This window comes from Rattus norvegicus, chromosome 3 (assembly GCF_036323735.1).
Source record: "Rattus norvegicus strain BN/NHsdMcwi chromosome 3, GRCr8, whole genome shotgun sequence".
NCBI classification, from domain to species: domain Eukaryota; kingdom Metazoa; phylum Chordata; class Mammalia; order Rodentia; family Muridae; genus Rattus; species Rattus norvegicus.
In genome coordinates, this window is record NC_086021.1 from 189,051,200 (window position 1) to 189,077,693 (window position 26,494).

The window sequence follows — 26,494 nt, forward strand, 5'->3', positions numbered from 1 at the left end:
AAGAAACTACCTTTCCCTAGGAGCTTGTTACCCATTGTGGTGGAGCAACGTGGCCCATCCCATCCTAGAGCTTTATCACCACACTCAATATATATGTCTCTAGTATGTACTGTCTGTTGTGAGGATGCACGTACTACATGTGTAGGGAGTGTTGGTATGTACATGTGTGTGTAGGGGAGGGGTTTGATTTGTTTTCAGGGAACCAATCATCCTGGTTAGATTTGGGTGGAACCTTCCTGGGAAGGACCTGGTTCCTACCCAGCTTTTCCTAAATTCCTCATCAAACCTGGCTGGGAGGAAAAGTCTTTCTTCAGTTTCCAGCATAAAGTGCAAGGATGAGTGAGCCATTGGACAGAGACTGGAGACGTGGGAGAGGGTCCGATTACTAGGTTAGAGAGAAGGCCCTCCTGACCTCTGCTTTGGTCTCCCTCTAGTGCACGGCTGCTCCTTGGACAAACAACTCAACTTCCACCATTGTGGGCTGACTTCCACCCAACAACTCGTTGGCCCCATCTCCTGACAAGTTGTTCTATGCCAAGCAGGAAAAAGGCCCACGGTAGGCTTGAATGGGGCTTAGGGCAACCTGTTTTAGGTTCCGGGGCTGCCTGATGTACAGCCCAGAGACCCATAGCTCATATCCAGTAGCTGTCCGTGCGCACGTCTGTCATCTCCTTGGGACAGAATCATCATGGCTGTGAGCAGCTGCCTGGCAGAGGAGCCTCTAGAATGCAGTAGCAGCAAGGCAGGGATGGACATGAAACTTTGGTTCTGAAAACCTGGGGCTCTGGCCATCTTGGAGCTAGTCTTCCCCCACTACTCAGTCCTTGCCATAGCTGCCTGTACACCAGCTTCTGTCCCTTGGTAGTACAAATGTGGTTGGGAGGAAGTGGTCCCAGAGGCTGCCTCCTGGCACACTCAGAGCCCTACGTGTCCTTGCCTCTGGGTCCAGGCCGGGTGAGCTGTGTGGTTCTCGGGCTGCGTGTTTCATCTGGAGGCCCCACTTCTTCCCTTAGCTCCATCAAGCAATAAGTGAATCAGCTTTGACTGTAAGGAAAGTAGAGGGCAAGGCTGAGAATGCCTGGTCCTGCTGGACCTTTTACTTCTTTCTCACATACCTTGGGGAGCCTGCCTCAGCAGAGCCCACTCAGGGTTTATTCTGCCACACCCATCATTTTCTGAAGCTTTATTTATTTTATAAAATGTGTAAACTGAATATTATTGGTAACATTTTAAAATTCAAATAAGTTAATGTGTCGTGTCTGTGACTCCGGACAGAAGGCTGGGTAGAAGTAAGAGTAGCTCGGACAGGGAATTAACCCACAGAGGTAACCTCATCATCATCACTGCCGTCAGGGACTGCATCTGTCCCAAAGTACCGGTCACCAAAGTTCCCTGCAAAAAGAAATGTCATTGTGTGACTGGGCTCCCCTGGGCCATCAGCCACGCTCCCTGAGCTACAACAGACTCACCAATGCCTGGGATGATACGGAAAAGGTCATTGACACGCTTGTCCACGGCTGTGGTGATGATTCTCACACGTGGGAATGCATAGGCCACAGAATGTACGCCCATCTCTGCCATAAGCAGGGATAGCAAAAAGATCTTGTCCTCAGGCACATCATGGTCCTGTGCAACATGGGGCAAGGGTAAGTCCAACACCAAGGGAAGTTGCCGGCATCCCATCCAGGTCTACTTACCAGGAGTACACGTACAGCCATCATGGCTGCAGCACCCGTAGATACTGTGCAGTCCATCAGGATCACATGGTCATCACTAATATCCTTGGGAAGTCTCAGGTAATGGAGCTATAGTTGATAGTAAGGTCAGAGTAGGGCCCCCCATCAGTTTTCTGGTCTCCCCCACCTCCTATGTGGGTCATTACTATGAACCCCCAAGCCCTCCCTGGCTGGATACCTCAGGCTCCCCTGTGAGCTGGTTGGTCTGGATGAGGATGGTGCCGATACGCACGTCCTTGCACACAGCACGCAGCGCAGGCTCCATGGTTTCTCCCGCACGCAGAATGGACACGCCGGTGATCTAGTGAGGAAGGCAGGCTGAGTAGGCTGCAAGCTGGATGCCTCTAACCCCATAGCCTCTTATCCCAGCAGCTACTGCTATCTCACCCCTAGCCATGTGCACCTGTTTTCCAGCGTAGCACTTTCCCACGTAGTCCTGCCCCTGTGGAGTCTGTACAGTGCAGTCCTGTATAGTGAGTTGGGGCATCTGTGAACAGCCTGAGCCTAGCCTCCCTCTGCCATCATTAGCCCACACCTGGAAGAGTGGGACATCCTCTACCCCTTTCCCCACAAACCCACACCTGAAAGGGCAGGAAAGACAGCGCGTGTTCAATAAGCAGCCGCATCAGTCTTTTGGAGTAGAAAATGAATTCGTCCCGGCTAGTCTCCTTGTCCCTGACAGTAAAGCAAGCAGGCTTAGAAAAGGATGGGACAGAACCTGGGGATGGAGTGGAGCAGGGCTGGGAGTAGCACTCCACAGGTGGGCCCTTACCTGATGATGGTGTGCATGCCTCGTACCTGTGGTGTGCTCTTGAGGACACTCAGTGTCTGGGGAAGGGGATGGCACTGGTGAGCAGAGGCCAACGCGGCCCTAGGGACACAAAGGTATTGGCATATCTTACCCAAAAGTCCCTTTATGCCCCAGAGAACATCTGATTATCACTGTGGGGGCTGGGGCATGTGCAGGGTGGGAGCTGTCTGCTGGCTACGGCTGACCCATGGAAGATGCCTTGCCACTTGAAATATGACTAAAAAGTGAGAATGTCCCATTCTTAGCACTGAACACAGATGTTAGGGGTGGGGAGTGAGGCAGGAAGTGTCTCCTCTTAGGCTCAGATAAAAAGAGGCCAGACACAGGGAAGGGAGCTTACTGTGGGAACAAGTCTCAGCCTCAAACGGACATCTTGTCCCCAACTCCTGGGAGCAACAAGTAAGCTGTAGGGTCAAGCTCCACTCAGGCCCATCCCCCAGCTGGTGTGCAGTCCCTCTCAGGAGGGAGGGGAAAGCAGGGAGGGCTCAGTGCCAAAGGCTGCCCCACCAAAGACCTAAGCCAGGAGGGGGAAGGGGCAAGGCGGGAGGAGGGAGGGCTGATTAGGGGGTTAAGGTAGGAACAGTGATGGTGGCAGGGAGGGGTCATGGAAGCACCAGGTGCAGGAGCAGTGCAGGGTGCGGGGCAGCACACAGTGCAGCACAACCAGAGCTTGCTCTGCTCACATATCCCAACGCAGCTTCCTCTGCTCGCCAGGTGAAGAGCGTGTTCAGGGAGGGAACAAGGCAGGAAACAGGTTTACAAAGTGGAAAAGAACAGAGAGAAAAACACTTAGTGGGAAGAGCAGCCAAGTCCCTACAGAAGGTGCCCTGTGGCTACCAACTGGCTGAAGACTCCAGGCAGGAGGCTGGCAGCAGTCTTGGCACTGACGGCCTTGGCACCTGAGGGTGGGACACCACCCACACCCAGCCGCTTTTCCCTCCTGCTCACCAGTAGCTTCCTAGAGTTGAAGGAGACCAAGTGGGCCACTAGCCACACTTCCTTGGCTGGCCAGAAGATGCAAAGTGGAGCTGGCACTTTTCTCAGAATGGAGGCTTTAAAAGAGCCCTGGCACAGGTCTGTGGTACCCTGATCTTGGTGAGGCCGAGTGGAGACTCATGCAGGGGCAGGAAGCAGGGCTATGAAGATGGCCCTGGAGGCATTTTCAACACTGGCTCAGAACTCCTGGGGTACCCAGTAGGATCATGAGGGCTCCCACAGTGGCTCAACTAGATCTTCCCAACTCCAAGGAAAGGTCCCTGGTGCTGCCTATGGCTCCCGCCTAGGCTTTGATCGGGAGGATGATAATGGTGCAGCTCAGTCTATCCCTTCTTCCTGCTGCAGTGCCAACATTACCGCTGCCTGAGGTACGCTGCAGGTTGAACACTAAGCTAGGAGAGGGCAGGGCCTGTGTAGGCAGGGTGGAGAAGGCAGAGCCAAACCCTCACTCCCCACCTCTCAGAGAGTCAGCTGAGCCTATGGCCCATGGGATGGTCCAGCTTACAAGATCCAGCAGCCTAGATGCAGACTTGGGCCTTATGATTGCAGGAACATATTAATGTGGTCCCTGCCTCGGGTCATGCCTGGCAGTGCCGGCCCAGGACAACTGCTGTGTTTTTTGTGGCTGGAGCCCAAGATAGGCTGTATGGGGAAGGAGCCTCCATGAACATCTGGCCAGCACAGGTAATACATAACCCTGGGAAAACTCTTTAATTTCTTTGTACCTTAGTGTTCTTATCTGCCACCAAGGGGAGCAGCAGCAGGCCTGTGCCGCTCTACCCCTGGTGTTGGTAAGGACTGCCTGCCTGCTTGGCTAGGTGACAGCTGACCCGGAGCTCTATGTAGATGTTGGAAATGCCTCCATCTGTGCAGGCTGTTATGGAGTCTTACCTGACGCTGAGTTCACGCTGTGGCAGCAACACAGGGAGACACAAGGGAATGGGTGATGCATCAGTGACCAGGCCAAGCAGCCAGACTACCCCCACCCCCAGTGATGGATACTCCACAGCCCCGTGTGGAGATGGCTCAGGGTCTGCAGACTGCAAGAGGAGGCAAGCTTCTAGGGATCTCTAACGTGGGGATCAGCTGGCCTGGGACCTGTGCGTCTGGGCCTGTGGTAGTGATGACCCCAGAACCCAGCCATAAACCACGTAATGTGGGGCCTAGAGTGTGAAGACATCACTTGTACAGTGACCCAGTCCGAGAGAGAAGACGTAGGACTCAGTGCTGAAATCCACAATCCCAGACTAGTGGATAGTGGGTCACCCTTGTTACTCCCACAGGGTTGGGAGGGATAGGAGTGCAGCCTTCCAAGCATGGCCAAGTCCCCTGGCCTATCATGAGGGCTGGGCCAGATAATAAGCTTAAGGAGCAGGCTCAGGACACTTGAATGCCATACCTGCAGCGGACAGAGAATGTGTGGGGGTGGGGTAAGCAAGCTTCTGTTGGGAGCACAGAGTGCTCTCTGGCTAACTAACCTCTTCCAGCTGGCTGTGAACATGCTGCACAATCAGGTCAATGGCTACTGTGTTCCCGCTCCCTGGAGGGGAAAAAAAGAACTCAGAAGAAGCTTGAAGGCCCTTCTGCCCCACTGGCAGGAAAACAAGAGCTGGCCGACTCACCTCTGGGCACCACGATATCTGCCAGGCGCATGGTGGGCTGGATGTACTGATCGAAAGCAGGTTTGACAAACTTGTTGTACTGCTTGATGACACCCTCAATGTCCCGGCCTCGCTCACTGATGTCCCTGCGCAGCCGCCGTACCAGTCGGATGTCAGAGTCTGTGTCCACAAAGATCTTCATGTCCAGAAGCTGGGTGGGGGACAAGAAGTCAGTGCACAGGGCTGAGGCAGGCACCAGTGGCACTGTCAGAGACCAGGATCTATAGAGCCGGAGCCTGATGGGATCAGCTGGTGGTCTATGGGCTGTAATCATTGGGGCCAGATCCCCCCAGGACACCCACTGGCTTAACTGTCAGTGTGTGTAGGATGCATTCATTGGAAGTGTGCATTAGGATGCATGTGTAAACATAGAATAATACTAGTTAGGGGCACAGAACGGAGACAACTAACAAGTCAGGCAGGAATAGCACTTGGCAGTGTGATGAACACTGGGGCCATGGGGCTTTGTGAGCTCTGAGTTTGTGAGCTCCTCCAGTCAGCATGTGATAGGTGGTCCCTGAGGATCCATCTGGTGTCTGGAGATGCCACATGGAGATGGTAAGAGTCCCCTCCGCCTGGATCAGAGTCACATTCAGGTATATCCTGGAGGACTTGCAGAAAAGTCCCTTGAACTCACTGGCTTTAAGTCCTTGTTTGTTCTTTAGCAAGGAAAAAAATATCGAGAGCAGGGGAAATAGAAGTACAGCTCTCGGCAGGTAGGAGAGGAAACCACTTTCCCTGGAAGCCACATCCCACAGTAGTAGTCAGCTCGATACTGGAACAGCTGTAAATGCCCAGGATGCACCAGATGGGGCTCATCTAGAAGTGCCCGATAGGGAGAAATCTGCTCAAATCATAGAGGCTGTGGGGATGGGGCAGCTCCTTACTAAAGGAATTATGTTTAAGGGAATGTCTGTCGAGTGGGTGCTCCCAGTGAGCTCTCACCTCTAGCAGTGTCTTGTCAGCAAAGGCCATGATACCCTCAAAGATGATGACATTTGCACCGTACAGTGTTTTCTGGAAAGGAACCCAGGGAATTTTAATGTCCAGCTCAGGCCCCTGCAGCCTCTTCCATAGATAGGCCCCAACGCCATGGGCCTACCCAGTCCTTTTTCCGGCTATGGGTGGTGAAATCATAGATGGGTATTTGGACACTCCTGCCCTGCTTTAGTTTCTTGAGGGTGGAAATGATGAGATCGAAGTCGAAGGCATCAGGGTGGTCAAAGTTGAAATTGTTGCAGGCGGCCTGTTCCTGCTGCTGCTGTGTCAGAACCTGGGGGTGCAGGGACATGATGAAGCCCGCTCACCACGGGCCTACAATCGTAGAGGCAAAGCAGTCACAGGGAGGAGGTGCTCTGGGGTAGATGAGCAGGGCCTCACCTTATAGAAGGAGTCCATGGACAGCAGGACCACCCAGGGTACATCTAGGGCCTCAATGATCATCCTGGCCACAGTGGTCTTCCCAGACGCACTGCCGCCTCCTAAGCCTGTGGAGTGGAAGGGTTACCTTGTAATTTGAGGCAGCTGGGCTGGCCAGGCAGACCGATCCCCAAGATGCCTTCTCACACAGCTCTCACCAATGGCAAAGGCTTCCTTGGACTGGGTACCATGTTCGTTGTACCATGGTGGCCGCCCAGCTGTGTAAATGGTTCGTTTGCTTGTACGAAGCAGGGGTGGCTCGGACTTGCACTGGCTGGTGGTGCGCTTCCGGGGTGAGCGCCCAGTACCCACTGGTGGGAGAAGTCTGTCCAAGGACCCTGCATTGCTGCTGTGGAGAGGAATGTGCTCAGCTTCAGTCAGCAGTTTTCAACCTCTCTGGTCATGCCAAAGTGGGACAGGCACAGTATGGGCTCAACTGGGGAGGGTCTGCCCAAGAAACCTGCCTTTTGCTGCTCCATAGGGTTAATTGGGGCACAAGATCTCAGACTGTTCACACAGCAAGAACAAGGGAGAGCAATTAATGGTAAGACGGCAGGAGGATGCAGGCGGATATGCGCAATCTCAGAGCTACAATCCTACCCACCCGTGTGGACTGTAGTAGGTAGGGCCTCGTTACTCAAAAAGGAGGATCAATTAAGGAGTGTGCTCTTCTCCCCAACACAGCACACTCTCTAGCCACCATAGTCCAGCCACCATAGGACAGTTGCCACAGGAGGTGAAAGTGCAGTACACTGGCCTTACACCAAGGAAAGATGTTTTGGGGGACTCCCTGGCCTGACACCCTGTCAAGAAATGTAAGATAAAAAGCAAGAAGGGAGGCTGGAAGGCCTATGAACTCACTTCTCCTCATACGACCCCTCCAGCAGACTGTCAATGCCACCTGTCTCGGCAGTGTGTGTATGTACACACGTGCATGTGCACGTGGTGGTGGTCTGACGTCATGGCCAACCGAGGGTGCAAGAGGGGAATGCAACCTAAGAAGGTCAAGTCAGATCTGTACCTGTGCACACTCAGAACCCGCTGACATTTCAGTGGGTCCGCCATTTCCGCCTAAAGGGTGCCATTTCTGGGCATGGCCTTGAGCAACTTCTATGGAAGTTCAATGTTCTGCATCACCTTCCTCTTACCTGCTGTTTGTCTGAGGTACAGCCTGATGCAAAAGTGCTTAAGAGAATGAGACATGCTTAAGAGAATGAGACACGCTTAACAGAGGCCATTCCTGGCTACAGCCTGAAAAGAAGCCCAGACAGGCCACATCATCCTCGTCTTAGCTTTCAAACTACTAAAGAGGCTCTCAGGTCAGTGCCCTAGCGAGCTCTGGCTCACCTGTGTGGGGCTAAACTGAACTGTAGCCACTGACTCTGCAGGGCAATGTTTAGTGGGTAGGAGGGGTGCCTGTAAAAATGGCAGATGGACATGTCAGTCTAGCTTTGTGTGGGATGTCCTCCTACAGTGGCTGCTATACCACAAGAAAAAGAACGCTGTATGGAGTAACAGGCAAGCCTGAGGTGAATGAGGTAGACGGGTAGGCCCAGATGGCAACACGTACCCCCAGGGCACTCTGGGGTGAGAAAAGTACAGCATAATGAAATATGGTTCAGTTTACATCAAAGCCAGTAGATGACGGATGCTCAGTAAGGGACTGAGGACATAGCTTAGAGAACAAATCTAGGGCCTGATCCTGAGTTAACACCAAAAGATGCTCGCCCAAACGCACATGCATGCCAGTGTCTGTGAGAAAGAAGTGTGTATTCAGAAAACCTGAAAGCAAATATGCCAGTATAATAATCAGGATTTCCCTGGAGACCACAATTTGGGGCAGGAACTTCTGTCACATTTGGATACTTTACAAGTACAGGCTCTCTTATCAAAACAGAAGCTGGGCTTATCTGGGAAGCTCTATTTCTTGCCATATTCTTGCTGCTGCCTCATAGCTCTCAGTGTGGTAGTTTCCAGGGCTGATGTATCAGGCGCAAGACAAACTTTCGGGCCCAGTTTGGGAACAATGACGGTCTCAGCTGAACAATCCTTCCTAGAAGCAGAAAGACTGTGGATGTGTGCACGTGAGTGGGACAGGCAGTGGAAAGAACGCTTAACATGTAACTGGCAACTCTGAAGAACAACACAGACACAAGTGGGTATCAAGGAAAGAACCCATCTGCATCCAACCAAGAAAACACACTGAATTCATCCTTGGGGACAAAGACAATAAGCCTGCTTGTTTCTACACCATCCATCTTAACCAGAGTTCAGAGTGTGAGCATAGGGAATAATTAACCAGTCTATTAAGTTCAGCCTTGCTGCCACTGCTCTGGAGACAAGTGCAGGAGCTGAGACTGGAGCTAAGCATAAATAAGCTGAGTACTGAGACCGAGTCTGCCAGTCAGGCGGTCTTAGGGATAGATAGCATGTGAGGGATGCAGGTCACGAAATGATAGGCTACCGAGGGATGTTACTTGCAGCTCAACTCAAGACTGCCTGAATGGCTCAGTTAAAAAGGGAGACATCAACTGTAAACACAAATAGTGAGGTCCCCAGATCCCTGGCCAGAGGGTAGGTGGCTGGTCACCTGGGTATACTAATCCATCTGCAGTAAACAAATGGATCTGTGAAGCTTATCCGCTGGGTTGCCCTTTCTGTCAGGCAAAAGCTAGACCGCACCCCCAACCCCCACACCCCCTGTTAGAGAGAGAACCAGAGACTCCCCTAGGGTACGGAACAGGATCTTGCCTTGATTCCTAGAGGCAGCATAAGCACAATACACAGGGTAGCTCTAGGAGGTCTCAGTAAACAAACAACAACAACAAACAAACAAACAAACAAATTCAGGACTTATGTCTCCCCACTTAGCCTCTTCTTCCTTCCCTAGGGAGTGCTTTTGGGACGAAACTACTCCAGTGCAGAACATCTGACTTGGAAGGGGGCAGAATAACCTGACAAAGCTCCCAGCCACCAGTGGTAAAAACAAATACACACAAAGCCAAGACACACTCAGACAGAAACTGGACAAAGGACCCAACAGGCTGGGGTTGTTTTCCTGATCCCCCTGATTCTCACAGTAGCAGCTTCCCTGGGAGAATTTTAGTTCCCCATCAGTGACTCTTCCACCTCGGTGAAGATTCCTTCCAAAGCTTGTGCTACTGATGGGAAGAGTGCCCAGTTGCTAGCAGATCAGGGAGGACTTTGCCAGAAATCTGCCTCACTCCCCCAACTGGGATATCAGGCTGTGTCTGTACCAAGCCTGGCTCCCCTGCCCTCCCCAAAGTTAACAGCTGTCTCCCACAGCCAGAGATAAGGCAGCACCCATTTCTCACAAAAGGTGCCCCTTGATGGGAAAGCTACACAAAATATCTCATTTCTTATCCACAGACAAAGAGGCTTCTGGCCACGGTGACAAAAGTTCATCTGTACAAACAGTATTACAACTGAGCCACAGTAAATGCAAGATGCTATCATAGCTCACAGCCCCAAGCCAGCCACATATGCAGCCCAAGCACTATTCAGCTCCCAGGAGCACCTGCCAGCTTGTTTGTTTTCAGATATCCATGGACACACATCACACATAAGTCAGACGTGGTCAGTATCATTGGGGAAGTGGGGTTCTCATCAGCAGGGACTCTGCGGCAACTCACCTGCTTTCTGCTCCAAGAGCCCAGCACCCTGAGATCCTGATGCCAGGGTAAGCTGGGGGGCTGCTCATAGCCAAGGACGCAGGTGAGCACAGAGGGCTCAGAGGTGGATGTCCCTGGACAGTGGGATGACCCAGGTATGTGTATAGGTTCTAGCAGTTAGAGTATCACTACCTCTTAGAATTATAGTTGTCCCCAAGGACAGCTTGAGAGTTCTAGCCACCTGAACTGGTCTTCCATGGGTGGAATCACTCCTATAGGCAGCACAGCCGAAGAGCTAGGTGGGGTTGGACCCCTACTTGCAGAAGTAGGTTGCTATATACAGGAGTGGGGCACAGCGGCTAGGAGGCCCCAGGAGCCCTACTGCACTAAGGGAACACACTCAATGCTAGTCCCAGAGGCTAAGGCCACACACACACACATAAGAGGATCACCCAGTTAGGGCTCATGCCCAGATATTAATAGTACTGACTCTGGCCTGCACAATCCCCAGGCCAGTTGCTGTGAAGTATACTTCAGTGTTAGCTGCTATGCACATTGGCTTGAACTTGCTAGGAACCGCTAGTACCTCTTCCCAAATTTTCTGGAAGAAACATAGTTCTGCCTCCCAATGCATACACAGCAAAGAGAAGGAAATTTGAGGCCCCTTCGGGCCAGGTGACCTGAATGTTAGTGCTGAGCTGGGTGCCCCTCCCCTGGCCCCAAGGTGCCTCCTACAAGGATAAACAAATCTGAAATTCTACCCTAGCACATCCAAGAATAACTGTTCCACCCCACCTCACACAGGCTCCAGCAAGTCCGATGGCCACCAAGCCTCATCAGTCAGCAGGGGACACAGCCACCTCCCTGCCCACAGTATAGAAAGGGAAGATTTGGTCCCAGCCTCAGCTGAAATCCCTTTACTGACTTAAGATCTAGTCAGAGGGGTTTTCCTGGTTTTGGGGTTCTCTTCAAGGGGTGGGTTGGCCTTATTGCAACCTCATCCTACCTGGCTGGCCTACAGCACTAAGTCTGGCAGGGTTCAGAGAAGGAAGCTTCCAAGTGGACTTCATGCATCTGAAAAGAAGCCACTCTGGGAGCTGCCCTGGAGGCAGCTCTTCGCACTACCTAGGTAACTTGTGGGTATGTCTACATCCCCAGACACCAGGAGCAGGAAGAACCTATCTGTTTGCATGTGCGTGTGTTTATAGAGTTTGTCTGTCCCTCTGACTCTACTCTTAGGTGGTTGGCTGGATATGGCCTAGAATTGCTCTGGGAGGCTAATATTATTCTGGACAGGGGTGCAGAGTAAAGGAATCCGAGGGAATCAGTTCACTAAGTTTGGCTGGCTGAAACAACAGAAGATCCTGACATGTTCCTTGGGAACCCCGGTGGGTCAGGATCAGTGGGTAGCAAAAAGGGCCACAGGTCTGTAGGAAGCTAACACTGTGCTGGTCTCAGAAAGGGAAGGCTTAATTCCAGATTTGTTACTAACAGAATAGACCCATCCCACCTATTGATTCACTAATCTTGGCCCCAAAATACCACATAACCCTGACCCCTGGATTTCATCTTTACCTAGGATACACCAGACTACCTGACTGCCACACTCCTTAACTTCTATCTTTGAAGTTTTCTTTTTCCAGGGCTCCATTTTAAGCCTCAGGGCCGTCTGAGGTAGGTGGTGTTGCTCAGTTTTCATTCCCTCCTGGCTATCGACTAATAGCTGCGGCTGTCATCTGCAGCTCAAACACCAATCATTAGGGAGTTGCAGCAGACCTGTATGTATCCTTATCAGAGAAGCAGAGGTGACTGAGGACCTAAGCAGGTGCCTTATTGGTAAGGAAACTAAGACAGTATCTTGGAAGTTAGAGCTGCCCTGAAATTTGCACCCCCTATATCAGAGAAACCAAAATCAAATGTCTACAAAAGAGACTGAAGAAAGGAAGGCTCATCCCTTGGACCACCAAAGGACTAAGAAAGTTCTCAAGGTCCCCTTGCTGTGGTTAAATCTATAGTCAAGCAACCCATCCTGGTGTTTCGGTGGAATTCCTGCAAGAGGCGGGAAGTGGTTCAGAGATAGTCAGCAAGGCCACTTTCACAAGGTAGACATAGGACTGGGGTATTAGAGGCTTTAACTTGCCAGTCTGCACCCCAAGGCTCTCGGTGAGCATCATTAGTTTCTCTCCACTTTCTATAATCCCAAACCAATCTCCATTTTGCATATTGACATGAAAGCCAATGGCTGTGCCAGCTAAGGCTAGCAGATTCCAAGGAAAAAGCCTCAAGGGCAGGCAGATATGGAGACAGGTGCTGGGAAAAGCAGTAGGGGAAACCTCACACTGGACATTAAGTCTACCAGTGACTCCCTCCCCTATTGCTGCCAGCGCCTGAGGCACCCGGGCAGTTTGTATCTTCTCAAGGTGTTTCCTCAGGAACCCTGGGAAGTATTTCATCATGGCCTCTTTGCTTCTGGTTAAATCGAGACATTCTGAACTAGAAAGCATCACAGTCAGGTTCCTAGTCAGAATGCTTGGAGTGTGTGAACTAGCTGGGATTCACCTCATCCACTGCCAGCACCTGCGGTCCTAAAGGCATCCGGGTATACAGTTTCTCAGGCGGTGAACTCAGGCGGGCAAAGCAAAGCCGGAAGACATTTGGCTTCAACTGGCACAATCAGACCGGAAGAGGTGCCACATAGTTTCCAAGCATGGCCACCGCCCCCTGGCGGCCGTGACCTAGAGTTGCTACTAGTGATGTTCAAGCCGAGTGAAGACAAGTACCCTTATCTCCTACAGTACCCCTTCCATTCTCCTGAAAGTCTCGAAAGTCTCAAAGGCCCCCAAACTCTCGGACAGGTGGAGATCACCACCCCATCTTACATTCGCAAGTACCACTGGCCGCCATATGCAACTTTGAGCTCAATTTCGACGAACTCGGAAGGTCGAACACGCCTACAGCCCAGCTGTGAGCCCAGAGCCAAGTGCGCACCCACTAGAGACAGAAACCCAGGCTAAAGAGGTCAAACAGGTTTCCACTCTCGGCGCCTCTAAGAGCTGGGGCTTGGGTCAGTTCCGCCTTCCGTCCGCTGGGGCCCTCCAGGTCGCCTGCCACCTCCCTCTCCCTGGCAGGGGGTTGCCGACACATGGCTCAGGAAGCCCCTAGACGCTGGAGAGCTGCTGAAACCTGTCCAGGATCCACGAGGTTGTGGAGATCAATCTGCCCATCTACGAAGATGCCCGGAGCCGCCCGGGCTTTAGGAAGGGATGCAAGCCGTGCACCGACCCCTCCCAAGAGACAAGCGCGGCCCCTGCCTTATTCAGGCCCGCGCCTACCGGTCCTCGCACGATGTTTCATTCTGCTCGGCCGGGCGGCCAGGCACGTCTGGGGTCACAGTGGATTGCAGGGGCGAAGGGGCAGCACCCGCGGAGCCGGGCGGCGCAGCCATGGCGTCCCGAACCTGGCGGAGGCCGGGGAGGCGCGCCCGGAGGCAGGCGCGCTGCGGACTACAATCCCCACAAGGCCATGCGGCAAGCCCCGAGAATGTCCCTTGCCTCAACACAAACTCAGCCGCACAAAATCCCTGGAAAAAAGAAATCAATAAACATTTATTTGATACAGTGACTTTAATACATAGTTGATGGCCCACCACCGCACCACTCCGGGCCAGGGGATGAGGATGGGGACAGATGATCACAAGGCGGGCAGGACCAAAGCTCACCTCAAAACATCTTGCAAATAAAACACTTTGTAGATAGAATATATATGCATGTATATCTATGGTTACAAGTGATAGCCAGAAATGCACTTGTGTAATGAGAACTGCATTAAAACCAAACCAAGGAACCCAAAGTTTAGGAGGCGCTGCAGTCAGGTATGAGGAGTGACCTGGGAAACCAGGCCTCCAGGGCAAGGGACCTGGGTTTCACCCAACAGGGGAACAGCTCTCCCTTCAGAAACACCATAGGGACAGGAAGGTCCCAAAGCCTCCAGGAGGCACCATTATCTGCCTGTGCAGGAACATAAAGTGCACCCTGGTTCTGCATGAAATGTCTGCCCTTGGCACTTCTGTTTTTTAGGGCAGGGCAAGCGCTGAGCCAGAGGTAGATCTGTAGAGACCCTGACTTTTGCATTTTGCCAAGGAGCCAGGGTTGGTTTGGCCCTCTAAGTCTATGCCCACCACCTTCTGGAGCTCTGCCATGATGGTCCCTCTTACTGAGGATCTGTGTAGGCTGATGGTTACCTTTGGGCCAGGGTAGGGAGGTGGGCAGACTGATGAGCCCTGCCACCTTGGAAGAGCTTTGCAGTCTAGCTTGCCACTAACCAGTCATTCATTATTGGCTGGTACCTATCCAACTGCAGCTTTTGACAGCTGCCCCAAAACTGACCTCAAAGACTGATTTAAAGTGCTAACATCAAGTTACCAGAACCACCAAGTCCCATACCAAGGCCTGTATATGGGCATAATGGTATGTCCTGGAAACTCAATCCCCAGCAAACCCAGGTCCTACTTCTCCCTACAAGTGCCAAGTACCTGAGAGGCTGGGGTGGATGGTCACACCCCACAGAGGTGTTGTGAAAGTGCACTTTGGCCCCCTTCCCTTCCACAGTTGCACACCACACCCCAAAGCCCCAGCCTACCCTTTGACACTGGATCATCCATACGCACTCTGTAGCCACCCTCTGACCACATCAAAGTGTGTAGGAATTGGAGAGTCCGTTTCAATACCTACAGCACACCAGGCCATGGCTGCCTTGCCCAGAGTCAGAGCCTTTCTAAATATGAGTGTACAAGGACTTCAGCCCAAATCTCCCTGGAGCTGGCCTTCTTGGAAACCATCCCTGCTGAGGCTAGGGGGCAGGTACCAGTTAGTACCACAGCAATACCTTCGGCACCAGGAAACCCTTAGCACCATGACATTAAGATTGTTGAGTTTTGTATAAAAAAAAAAAAAGAATCTTTTAAAAAAGGGTTGCTACTTGTCACAGCAACAAGACTGGCATCAACATCCAGGAGACACACAGAGGCAAATATCAAAATTCACATCATCCAGGATCAGAAGCAGAGGCCTCAGTCCACCCCTATCCACACTATAAAAAGCCCATTCCAACCCCTTCCAGCCTTCTCCTCCTGGTGTGGCTCAGAGCAGGGTTGGGAGATGGAGCGGGTAGGGTTAGAAGGCAGAATCAGGAAGGTCAGATCTCTCTTCCTGGCCTTGTCCAACCTGCGGACCCTGTTATCCTCAGGGCCCCTAAGGAAAGGGGTGAGGCCCAGCCTAGAGTTGCTACACTGGCTGAGACCCAACCTCCTACTATCCTTCAGTTTCTTTATCAAATGACTGCCACTAGATCCCAAGAGCAGACAAAATAAAGGGGAAAAGAGGCCTTCCACAGAACTTGGCTTATGGGCCCACCTAGCATAACAGACATATACAATCTCTCACAGTTGCTACTCCTAAGCTAGGCTCCTTCTGGCCAGCCTCTGTTTCACACAGCTGTGGCTCCAGGGAGGCACCTTTAAGGGTGCTAACCACAAGATTAGAAACTAAAGGCTGGAGGTGAAGCATCCTAGTTCTTTTCTCTCAGGTCAGTAGCTATGGGTCTGGACCTCCCTGAAGGTAGAACACAGAGTTCTTTCCTTGCCTGGAAGGCTAGCTACTCCACCATGACCACACCAGTCAAGTGGGGTGAGGCCTGAAGCACAGCAGGGATGACAGAGAAGGGTAGAAGGCTCAGAGAGGTAGAAAACAGAAGCAAGGGGGTCAGAGGTGGATGCAAAAGGACAGATGAGTGGGTGGCTGTCAGGGCAGCATGGCAGTAGACAGGGTCTGTCCTGGGAGGTAGCTGGGAGTACTGGAGTTCCAGTGTTGGGTGGAGGCAAGGCCAAGTTATGGCAGCCAGACTGCTCAGGTGCCTCATCAGCCCACAACTATGGGTCACCAGGAATGTCTGAGCCTTGAAACAGTCAGATTGGGGACCCTAATGGGCCAGAGGGAGGTGGAAACTGGGGCCATTTGACGGTTCAAGCACACTTCATGCCCCATGATGCCAAGGCTCTAGATCCTGCCAGGTCCATGAATGTCCTTGTAGAACGGCTGGGTCCTCCAGCCTATTGCACTTTTGCTGCTGCCCTGGCACTCCTGGGGAGCCCCATCTAGCCATGTTGGGGCAGCCTAAACAGGGGAAGGACCACTTTCAGGGAGAGCAGAGTGGTTTGCCAACCCTCTGAACAGATGGGGGTGTGTGTGGAGGTGGAGGACCGGTCTAGAACTGGCTCCCCTAATCTGGACAATGCAGGGCATGATGGGTAGGCCCTGCCCACTAGGCTCACTTTTCAGGTGCCTTCCCAGCTCCAGCCTTCTTCCCAGTGGAGCTCCGAGCCCCCCTGTCTCTGCCTCCTGGGGGCCAGTCATCCCTGTTAGGGGGGAGCTTAGATGCTGGCTCCTCGGAGGACCGTTCCTTGGGTTTGCGGCCCCGCTTCTTTCCTCCTGACAGACTTTTCTTCTTCTCTTTCCTAGGCATCAAGGAGTCCTGGCTCTTGTGTTTGGAAGGCGGGTCAGCTGAAGTCCGGAACCAATTCTAGGGCGAGAAAACTTGCAGTAAAAACTGAGAATCTTGGTCCAAAGCTACAGACCTAACTTTTTCTTCAAAAACAAACAAACAAACAAACAAACAAAAACAAAAGGAATCTTTTTTGTTTTCTTGGCATGTGTAACTGTATGTAGATATGTGTATGTGTATGCAGATAGCTGTGGAAGCTAGGGAGCCTCCTGACATTGGTGCTGGGAACCAAACTGTGGAAGAGTTAGAGGTACTCTTAACCATTGAACCATTTTTCCAACCCATCTAAACCTTTTTTTTGGGGGGGGGGGGGCATACAGCTGCTAGGAAGTGGCTGAAAACAGGGTTTTCCCTGCCAAGGGAGGCTGCACTCAGTGGTTGGGTATCAACCTGGGGCACCCCAGACTAGCCTTTTTTTTTTTAAGATTTATCACCCCCACGCTCTTGACACTTCAGGGGAAGCGGACCCTATTTAGAGAAGAAAACACCAGATTTCTCAGTGTACACCATCTCAGCCACTTGTTCTCTACTAACCACCCCTAAGGCCAGTCTCCAGGCCTACAGGTCCAGAAGGTAACTCTCATACCTCTCCGTGGGTCTTAAGGATGTGGTACTTGACACCACTCTCAGAGCTGAACTCTTTGGGACACAGCAGGCAGCGGTACTTCCCCACCAGGTGGTCCCCCTGCAAAGCACAGTGGTCCAGTACCCACCTTCAGAGGTCAAACACCCACATCTGGTCCAAGCCCTTATCCTACTGCTAAAAGCTTAGGACTGGGGTCACCTAGAGAGAAGACAGCCGCACTGTCTTCTCGGATGTATGTCAATGGTGGGTTTAGGGACTGAAACTACCCTTCAGTAGGATTATTAAGTCACCCCAGCTATAGGAGTAGGAAACGAGAGGAGGAAATGAGGGATGAACCAGGTGCTCAATGATTGGTCACAGTCCTTTGGTGAATGCCCTCATCCCAAGCCAGATGTGCCCTCTGCTCAGGTCAGGATGAACACTTACATCACATAAGTCAAGGGTTCTAAGTTTTGCCCTGGAGTCCAAGGAGACTCCAGGGCAAAACATAGAACCAAACAACTAGGGTAGGGTACAGCGAGGGGTTCTGGGCCACCTGTTGACTACCTACTAGTCTCTGGGATACGTACTGGTCAGGGTAGGTGATCTTATACTGACGCAGGTTAACCCTTGGCAAGAGAAGACTGGGAGTGCCCAGTGCCCTCCACCCCAGGAAGCAATGGGAACAGTTCTAGAACTGACCTTGCTGCAGCTGGCAAAATGGGCCTTGAGGCCGGACACACTGGAGTAGATGGCTTCACAGCACTGCAGGCAGGAGACAGCTGTGGAGAAAGCCCTCCCACAACTCTACACAAGGGGCATCCCACCTCAACCCCAGAGCACTCTGGGGCTTCTCTGAGGGCAGGTCCCTAAAGTCCTGGATTTTGGGCAGGGTAGGTAATATGGGTCCCCAGGTTGAAGTCCTCTTTGTCGAAGTGCTATATATGTGAAGACCCTATAGAACCCCAGGGTCAAAGATAGGCTAATCATACTGAAGACAGTTACTTCCTAACAGGACATTCACTGTTTTAACCTCTACTGTTGCCTGAAGGCCCAAACCTAAGCCCTCTGTCCTGGAGCCCCAATGTCCCACTCCCACTACCTGCTAGTCCCAGCTTACATCATTGGGACAGTTCACATGGCCCTTCTCCTTGACTTCATTCTTCCATGCCTCCAGCAGCTGAGGGTTAAGTGTGGGGAGGCCTGGCCGAGTGTAGTTGAGCTGCAAAGCCAGGCACAGCACCAGGTAAGCTTCAGGCTGAGGCACATGCTGCTCTGATACAATGCATGTGCTTCTGCAGCAGGCTCATTGCCCCTTCACAGATGGGGTTAATATTAGTAGATGGCCAAGGTCACAAAAACAGGGCTGCCACAGGGGAATCAAATCAAGCCTGTCCTGGTCAGAGACCGAGAGGTTGGGGGAGCAATTAGGGAATACCCAAAGGTCAAGACCCTGCCCCTCCCTTAGGTGGGCACTCACCCGTGCAGTCTCAGGCACAAGGTCATCCTTCATGCGACGTTTGGTCCAGTCCCGGGCCAGCTCATCCTCTGCAATCTCCTGTAGATGGAACACGGCAACCTGGGCCGATGTACGACGGATGCGACCACTTGGGGTCCGCTCTACCCCAAGCAGGTCCTCAGCCTCGGGGATCTTGTCTGTGGGCTCCTCAGGGGGCTAAGTGGCAAGGATACACAGAAGCCAGTATAAGCCAGTATAAGCCAGTATAGGAGAAGGAAGATATCCAGTGACCAGGAGTTAGAGCTGGCATGAGTAGTGGGTCGTATGTGGTCTTTGCAGGTATGGGAACTCAGAATGCAGTTGTAGACAACACAACCAAAACAGAACACAGGGCACCAGGCTCCCATCCTTCCTTCCAAGACTTAGGATCACTAAAGGCACAGATTGTACATATCAGGGAACACATGGACTTGAGAACACATGTAGGACACAATATAGTCTCTTAAAACAAGGACAAGGTAGATTGTAGGCCACTCACCGGGGCTGTGTGCTCTGAACGCACATGATAGTCGTGGCCAGCCTTGGATCGATAAGTCTTGCCACAGTGGGTACAGGGGAAGGAGGGACTGTCTACCTCACAGGGTGGCTTCCCACAGCGCCGCTGGTGGTACTGATAACCCATGAGGCTGGAGAAGGCAGCCCCGCAACCCTGGGGATCCAGGTCAGAAACCAGGTAAGAAATCAGCCAGGTTCCCAAGTTCTGAACAGCCCCACAAGGCCCAACACTGACCTCTTGGGGGCAGCGCAGCCGTCCCATCTGCTTCAGCACCTTTCGTAGCCTCTCCCGCTCCTCCTGTTCTCCCCCTTCAGAGGCCTCAGCATCCGTGGGCTGGAGACAGAGCAAGCCTCAGACCTGATGCCAGCCAGGAGTTAGGGCCATAGATCCAAAATCAGGCATAGAGGAGCAGCAGTAGAGGCCAGCAGACAGAGCTGGACAGGAACCTGGTGGTCAGGCAGCATACCTTGGCACTGTGTTCAGCCATGGTGTGGTAGTTGAGGCCAGCCTTGGACTTGAACTGTTTTCGGCAGTGCTGGCATTTGAGTGCTTCCTGCAACTGCAGACATAGCCTAACTATGAGAAACCCTTCTAGGCTAGGGATCCTCCCTCCCCAGTGCCCTAGGGAATTAGGGGGACAGGAGGCTTACCTTGTGACATACTTCCATGTGCTTTTTGAGCCCCACGAGGGTCTTCCGGGTAACCACGTTGCAGGTGGGGCAGACAGCCTCCCCCCGTTCATGGATGGCTCGTTGCCACTGCTCCTCAGGGCCACCTGTGAGGCAGGGCCAGGCCTCAGGCTTGTGGGGCTCCTGAATGCCCTGGACTCCAGGGGCATCCCCCATGCCTTTGCTACAGGATCCAGCCCACCATGGAGACCTGTCCTGGGTCCTGCCAGGCAGCCCCCACCTGGGGCTGGGTGGGCCACAGGAGTTGGTGCCTCCTTGCTGACAGTAACAGGGGTGGCCAGCACCTTCTTCCGCACTTCCTCAGAGCCTGATCCCTCTTGCTTCTTGGAGCGATGAACTCGAGCCTTGTCTTCAGCTTTGGCCAGGCCTGTGTGCACATAGAGGATGGATAAGATACATGGGCCAACTACTGACATCCTCAGTTCCAGGAGTGTTCAGTTAGCTGGGGTCTTACCTTTGAGCCCAAAGGTCCCTGAGATAGATGGCTGCTCCCCTGTGAATTTCTTCGGTGTTTTCTGCTTCCTTCCTGACTCAGGGGAGAGAAAATGAGTGCCAAGACCCTGGTCACATAGTCATTGAAAGGCCAGAGCCCATCATGGCCAGTCTCCCCAGGGCTCTTGTCTTACTGTGCTTTGTGCGCTCAGGGTCCTCCTCTGGCTGGGACACTGGACCTATAGGCCGCAATGCCTCTTTGCCCATCAGGGGCCTGCTGCCTGGCAGCAGGGAGCTGTTGCTAGGATCTGTACTCAGTTGGAAGGTCACACTCTGGTCCACAGTGGATGGGCCATACTCTCCATTCTCCTGCCTGGCCTGCTTGGGCAGGATGGGGCAGGTGTCCAAACTGTCTGCAGCCCTGTAAGTGGCAGGCAAGGTGAGGTCCAGGCAAACCCAGTAGCCCTCTCACCCCCTCAAGGCACACATGACAACTCACCACCTCAAATGACTTCCTGTACCTTTTCTTATTGCTGTTCTTGCCTGTAGCACGAAGTGTTTTGTTCTCAGATTTGGACAGCAACACCATTTTGCAGGGTGGTGTGTGTCTGCTGATGGCGATGGGCCTGCTGACCGGCACAGGCTTGCTGACCACAATGGGCCTGCTGACTGGTACTGGCTTGGTGAGTGGCACAGGTTTTGAAACTGTCACAAGCTTGGTAACTGGCATATGTTTGGTGAGTGGCACAGGTTTGGTGATTGGGATGGGTTTGGTGACTGGCACAGGCCTAGAGACTTGCATGGGCCTACTGACTGTGACAGGCTTGGTGACTGGTATAGGCCTACTAACTGTGACTGGCTTACTGATGCCAATGGGCTTGCTGACTCCCACTGGTTTGCCAACAGTAACAGGTTTGCTCACTCCGATGGGCTTGCTGACCCCAACAGGCCGATTGATGGTGACTGGCCGGCTGACTGGGCCAGGCTTGGGGGCAGGTAGGGGATGGTCCATGTGATTCCAAATCCGGTGCTTCTCCAGCTGGGTCTTGGAGGTGAATGCGGCCTCGCAGAAGGGGCAAGGGAAGGCCAGCCTATCTGAGATAGCGCCCTGGGCAGGGAGGGCAGGTGTGGGATGGGGCCCCGGGGGCCTCTGCCCAGATGCACCCCCAGGCCTCCTCTTCCCTGACCCACAGCCCCTTACCCCTTGGCACCGCTGATAGTGGTACTTGAGCCCATAGATGCTGGGGAACTCTAGCCAGCACCCTGAGTTTGGACACTTCACCCTTGAGTGTGCCTTGAATTCATCTTTCCACTGGTTCATCAGAGAGAGCTGGGCAGAGGAAAAGGCCAAGCTGCTGACCTGTAGCTACCCAGACTCACAGCTCCCCCAAGCCAAATAAGCCCTTCAACCTCAAGAGCAGACCAAGAATTCAAGCCATGCTGCAGACCTATGCTGGTGACTACTAACAGCCCACTGGGACTTGGTAACAGACGCAAGGGCCCTAGGGTACATGCTGAGACAAACTGGCACAGGATGTATGGAGGGCTGGTAAGGACATGGAAGTGGCCTTCACAGACTCAATAGAATGATCCCCACTCTAACCCTCAGGGAGCTCACAGGAATATCTCGGAGAGCTTGGTTCTCGGCTTTCGGCCTCCCTTTTTTCTTCCCTTCTGTCTTGTCACTGGCTGAGTTTCCGGGGTCAAAGCAGAGTGGGGCCTGGCTAGGCACTGTATGTCCACTGTGGACCACTGGCATCCCTATAGTACAGGAGACAGCAAGGCTCAGTGGCTGCACAATATCTCCGAACCCCAAGGGGCAGGAAGCCCAGACTGAGTCTTGGCTCACCCATATCAAGGCCCAGGGACTAGGTCAAGAGCCTGGCTACAACAGGCTAACAATCTCCAGCCCACACAGGTCCTCAGGCTGCCCAAGGAGGTAACTCTACCACTGACTGTCTGTACCCTCTACAACTGATTTCTGCCTTAGCTCCTCACCCAGCTTTGGTGGGTCCTGCAACAAGGGAAGCTGGACCTCCTTCCGGCTGCCTCCCTTTCCAGGTCCACTTTTGCTGGATCCTTGAAGCCGACGGCCTCCTCCAACACAGAAAGATTCCGTCATCTCTGCAGAGTAAGTACAGACCTATGAGATGAATAGGCTCAACCCAGGCCTCCACTGGGGTTATCCTAGAGGCCCCCAATATGACTGTCTAGGCCTGACCTCCTGTATCTTTCGCATCAAAACACAAGTGACTTAAGCTTCTAACTTAGAGAGGGGTTGCACAGACAAGGTCTTTCTAAATAACCCAGAAGGCTTGAGCAGCGTACAAGAGCAGAGACCCTACTCCATTTGACACACTCACCTACACCCTCATCTAGACACATGAGACCAAAGGGTGCTGAGGATCAGGTGGGGCCTGTGTTCACAAGGGGCCCATGCAATTGAGCGAGACTGATAATATTCCTCATAGGGGACAATTAACACTAGTAATGGTTGCTGGCTCACAGGCAGCCACATCATCCACCTCAGGGATGGCTGAGCACCCAGATAAGCACCCTTGAAGACCTCTCCACAGGCACAGGAGCCACTTCCCCACCACATGCTCCTGCCTCTCTGGTTGGTAAAGTGAAATATACTCACTAGAAATATATTTTGGTCCCCATGCTTGCTGAGCCATCCTACCTGCCTGCCTTCTCAACCTTCTGTGCAGCCAGGGCCCCTTCCCCCCCAGATGAAGGCACCAGGTCAGCCCCTGAACCACCACAGCCTAGCAGCCACCATTTCTTGCTATTTTCAATAGCTTCTAGGTTCCTGGCCTAGGAAGCAACTTCGGCTAAACAAGTTATAGCCAGTACTGGCAAGCAGAGGCTATAGAATATGCATGCTGCTGCCCTGGGGTTGGGCCTCCAGGGACTGTTCTGCTCGAAGCACCACATACCCTGAAAACTGAGGAAGGCTCTGAGCACAGCATGTTGAGGCCTCTCAGAGGCACCCAAACCCACAGAAGGGGGCGGTACCAAAGAGCAAGGTTCAAGCAGGTGAGCCTTCTCTTAACAGTTTTTGATCAACTCAAATCAGTGTGGTTGGGTAGGGGCTGCTATATCCAAAAGTGCTAAGGTCAGAGGTCAGGACAATCACTGTCCATTGCCAAGGGCAACATCCTGGGCCTAGGGGAGGGGAGGAGGGTCTTAGGTCAACCAAAGTTCTCGGGATATCCTCGTTTTGCAGCTTCAGAAGGAAATGAGTTATCCAGAACCCCGACTACATTTGAGGCCCGGGGTATACGGCCTGCTGCAACATTCCAGTCTTTCAGAGATCAGAATTAGGGGTAAGGCCTGGTCGCCAGAGTAGGAGGAAACCCCTCCTCCACCTGGGGTCCCTGAGATCTCCCTTGTATCCTCCAGGGAAGAGGACGCTACCACCGACTCAGGCCACTCCGCCTGGCCTGGCGAGCGCAGCCAAGAGGCGCACCTGGAGGCCCGTGGCCACCCACCTGTCACCTGAGGCCGGACACGGGCTGCAGCCTGGCCCGGAAGCGCCGACCGCGGGGGGGCGAAGGCAGTGAACCAAAATGGCGACTTTTTCTGGAGGAGGAGGCGGGAGGACGGCGCCGACGCGGGGAGTGGGGCGCGGCGCGGGTCCGGGCGCGGCGGGGAGGCGGGCGGGGCACAGGGCTGGTGCGGGGCGCGGGTGGCGCCGGGACCGCGGTAGAGCAGGCAGTGCCGGCGCTTACCTGCAGCGCGCCCAAGGGGTGCGGCCGGGCAAGGCCGGAGCCAGAGCCGGGCCGGGGCGCGGGGCGCGGGGCGCGGGGTCCGGGCGGCGCACACTGCGCGCCGTGCTGCGCACATGCGCGCTCCCGCCCCTCCTACCTTTGACAGTTTTACTGCGCGGGGGGGTGGGGTGGGGGGGAGGGGGCGAACTCTCGCGGTATTCACGCGGCCGGCGCTGCGGGGAAGGGGCCAGTGGGGCCGGTCTGCCGCTCCACGGAGAGATCCGTAGACTAGGTGGTACTCGCCTCCAGGGCCAAGAGATCTGTCACTCGCGCCTAGGGCAGGAGTCGCTTTGTAGACAGTCCAGTAAACTGAGGCACGTCAGGAACTCTGGACACTACCCCAGATCATGTCTCACAGACTAAGCAAGCTGTGTGGTTGCGCTAGCTGAAGTAGATCCTATGAAGAGTTACAGGACATCCATAGGCTGTCAGGGCGTACCTCAGCCTCTATCTGTCCCTGAGGCCACCTTAGTCAATCTAGACACTGTTAAGACCAATAGGCTTTATTGGCGTTACTAGCTATTGAATCAACTTCTCCCTTTGTGAACAGTGGTCCTAGACCAACAGCCAGTACCGAGCTTCTCTGGCCCAGAGCTAGGGTAGGATCTGGACTGGACGGTGGTGGTGAATGGCATCCCAGCCCACAGGACTTGGGAATAAATGAAGCAGAGAAGTAAACACCCCTTTGACAGACTAGGGGGGAGCAGGCTGGCTGATAAGGAAGTAGAGTGCCAAGTCTGGGGCTCCACAGGAGCACTCGATAGAGAAGAGAAAAATTCAGCTTTCATTTGGAAGTCATAACATTGTCACCTGCCCCCCCCAGCCCCGCCCCCACTGTTTTTTCAAACGGGTTTCACTGTGTAGCCCTTTGTAGACCAGGCCAGCATCAAATTCAGAGATCTGCCTGTCTCTGCCTCCCATATGCCGGGATTAAAGGCATGTGTCACCTTCTGTGATTCTCCCAGGATGTGGAACATCAGAATGTTGGTGGAGATCAGTGTGCATACCTTGAGGTGCTGCGTTCAAGGTTGTCAGCATTCCCTGTGTAAATATGAGTTTTCACAAATGTGATCTACCAACGTCCATAGGTTGTTATGTGTCTAAGTGGCCATGTGTTATCAGGTGGTGGTCATGCGTGGGCATCATAATGTAGACGAGGGCATTAGATCCCCTGAAGCTACCGGCAGTTGTGAGCTGCCTGAGGAGGGTGCTGGAAACTCAATTCTGCAAGAGCAGCAACTGTATTCTCTCTCCAGCCCCACCTCCCTGTAATTGTGTGTGTGTGTGTGTGTGTGTGTGTGTGTGTGTGTGTATAGGTGTGCATATTTAAGTGTCAAGAAGTCTTACAATGTAGTGCACTCATATGCACCATGTGGTATGGCACTTCTAGTGTTAGTGGGTGATTATGCACTAGCATTTGTGCGCTTGGGTAATTATATCTGTGCAGATGGGGATGTTACAAAACTTTATACATACCCTTGTCTGGCCAAACCTGCAAGTGTGTTTGTACATATTCAAGCATGTCTGGGTGTCGTTTCACTGTTTCTGGCTTATACCTCTAGGTTCCTATTTGTATGTCTGTGTTTAGGGTGTGTGCTTCATGTGCTGTGTATGTCAGGCTGAAGAGTGAGCCCCAACGAATAACCATGTTAAGCTGCAGTGATAGTGACTGAAGTTTCTGAGATCTATCTGGATTGCCTAAGTGAACCCTAAATTTAAAGGGAGACATTTGAGAGGCAGACAAGAATGATCACAGAAGGGGCTGTGGATTTAGCTCAGTGGTAGAGCGCTTACCTAGGAAGCGCAAGGCCCTGGGTTCGGTCCCCAGCTCCGAAAAAAAAAAAAAAAAAAAAAAAAAAGAATGATCACAGAAATAGATTTGTGCTAGAGCCTTGAGCCTAGGAATACCAGACGGCCACTATAAAGTTGAATAGATAAGGAAGGATTCTTCTCTACTTTTAGAAGACCTCTGTTTCTGTTTCTGTGCTTGGGAATCAAACCTGGGCCTGGGCCACCAAACCACGTCCAATATCACTGAGCTACACCACCAGACCATGAACCAGCAGAAACCCAATCCAGAGAGCCTCATTCCATGTGTACAAGCTGTTATTCTGAGTGTGTCAGGGCTGCTGTGTCCCAAACTGGGGTGATATATCCACAGGGCCACTACTTGAGACATCTTGCTTGTTCAGGTGTCCTGGAGTTAC

The 26,494-nt window shown here is 52.9% G+C and overlaps 2 protein-coding genes across 25 annotated transcripts; both read right to left on the reverse strand.

Moving 5' to 3' along the window:
* Positions 1 to 1,165: 1,165 nt before the first annotated feature.
* Uckl1 (uridine-cytidine kinase 1-like 1) lies at positions 1,166 to 13,740 on the reverse strand. 13 transcript variants are annotated; one of them, NM_001109212.1, is made up of 15 exons: positions 13,588 to 13,740; positions 6,782 to 6,972; positions 6,585 to 6,691; positions 6,307 to 6,477; positions 6,150 to 6,221; positions 5,166 to 5,355; positions 5,022 to 5,083; positions 4,435 to 4,451; positions 2,509 to 2,607; positions 2,318 to 2,411; positions 2,140 to 2,202; positions 1,915 to 2,037; positions 1,698 to 1,805; positions 1,470 to 1,626; positions 1,166 to 1,392 (listed from the first exon to the last, which is right to left on the reverse strand). In NM_001109212.1, the coding sequence occupies exons 1-15, from the start codon at positions 13,698 to 13,700 to the stop codon at positions 1,313 to 1,315; spliced, it is 1,647 nt and encodes a 548-aa protein (NP_001102682.1). In that variant the 5' UTR covers positions 13,701 to 13,740; the 3' UTR covers positions 1,166 to 1,312. The 13 variants fall into 13 exon arrangements, 11 of the variants coding, with proteins under 11 accessions (NP_001102682.1, XP_038961641.1, XP_038961642.1 ...); XM_039105713.2 differs by lacking the exon at positions 4,435 to 4,451 and adding an exon at positions 3,231 to 3,250 and having other exon boundaries at positions 1,169 to 1,392; positions 13,588 to 13,722; XM_039105714.2 differs by lacking the exon at positions 4,435 to 4,451 and adding an exon at positions 3,231 to 3,250 and having other exon boundaries at positions 1,169 to 1,392; positions 6,782 to 6,969; positions 13,588 to 13,720.
* Positions 13,741 to 13,836: 96 nt separating this feature from the next.
* Zfp512b (zinc finger protein 512B) lies at positions 13,837 to 24,388 on the reverse strand. 12 transcript variants are annotated; one of them, XM_063283902.1, is made up of 17 exons: positions 24,249 to 24,388; positions 22,513 to 22,638; positions 22,133 to 22,275; positions 21,716 to 21,844; positions 21,036 to 21,622; positions 20,709 to 20,935; positions 20,537 to 20,608; positions 20,264 to 20,449; positions 20,044 to 20,168; positions 19,860 to 19,952; positions 19,628 to 19,726; positions 19,376 to 19,546; positions 18,859 to 19,053; positions 18,499 to 18,600; positions 18,081 to 18,143; positions 17,400 to 17,498; positions 13,837 to 16,831 (listed from the first exon to the last, which is right to left on the reverse strand). In XM_063283902.1, exons 1-17 carry the CDS (start codon positions 24,361 to 24,363, stop codon positions 16,580 to 16,582), a joined length of 2,784 nt encoding a protein of 927 aa, XP_063139972.1. In that variant the 5' UTR covers positions 24,364 to 24,388; the 3' UTR covers positions 13,837 to 16,579. The 12 variants fall into 12 exon arrangements, with proteins under 12 accessions (XP_063139972.1, XP_063139968.1, XP_063139970.1 ...); XM_063283898.1 differs by having other exon boundaries at positions 24,009 to 24,385; NM_001107809.1 differs by having other exon boundaries at positions 13,838 to 16,831; positions 20,303 to 20,449; positions 24,009 to 24,328.
* Between the last annotated feature and the right edge of the window lie 2,106 nt (positions 24,389 to 26,494).

Bases quoted from the DNA above. Each gene is read 5' to 3' on its own strand.
- Uckl1 (XM_039105713.2), bottom strand. From the start codon at position 13,700: ATGGCTGCGCCGCCCGGCTCCGCGGGTGCTGCCCCTTCGCCCCTGCAA. The intron at 5,084-5,165 runs GTGAGTCGGCCA...TTTCCCCTCCAG, and splicing joins AGATATCGTGGTGCCCAGAG to GGAGCGGGAACACAGTAGCC. The intron at 2,038-2,139 runs GTGCACATGGCT...CTTCCTCACTAG, and splicing joins AGTGCTACGCTGGAAAACAG to ATCACCGGCGTGTCCATTCT.
- Zfp512b (XM_063283897.1), bottom strand. From the start codon at position 24,363: ATGTGCGCAGCACGGCGCGCAGTGTGCGCCGCCCGGACCCCGCGCCCC. The intron at 20,936-21,035 runs GTACAGGAAGTC...TGCCACTTACAG, and splicing joins AAGAACAGCAATAAGAAAAG to GGCTGCAGACAGTTTGGACA. The intron at 20,169-20,263 runs GTGGGCTGGATC...CCTGCCTCACAG, and splicing joins ACCCAGGACAGGTCTCCATG to GTGGCCCTGAGGAGCAGTGG.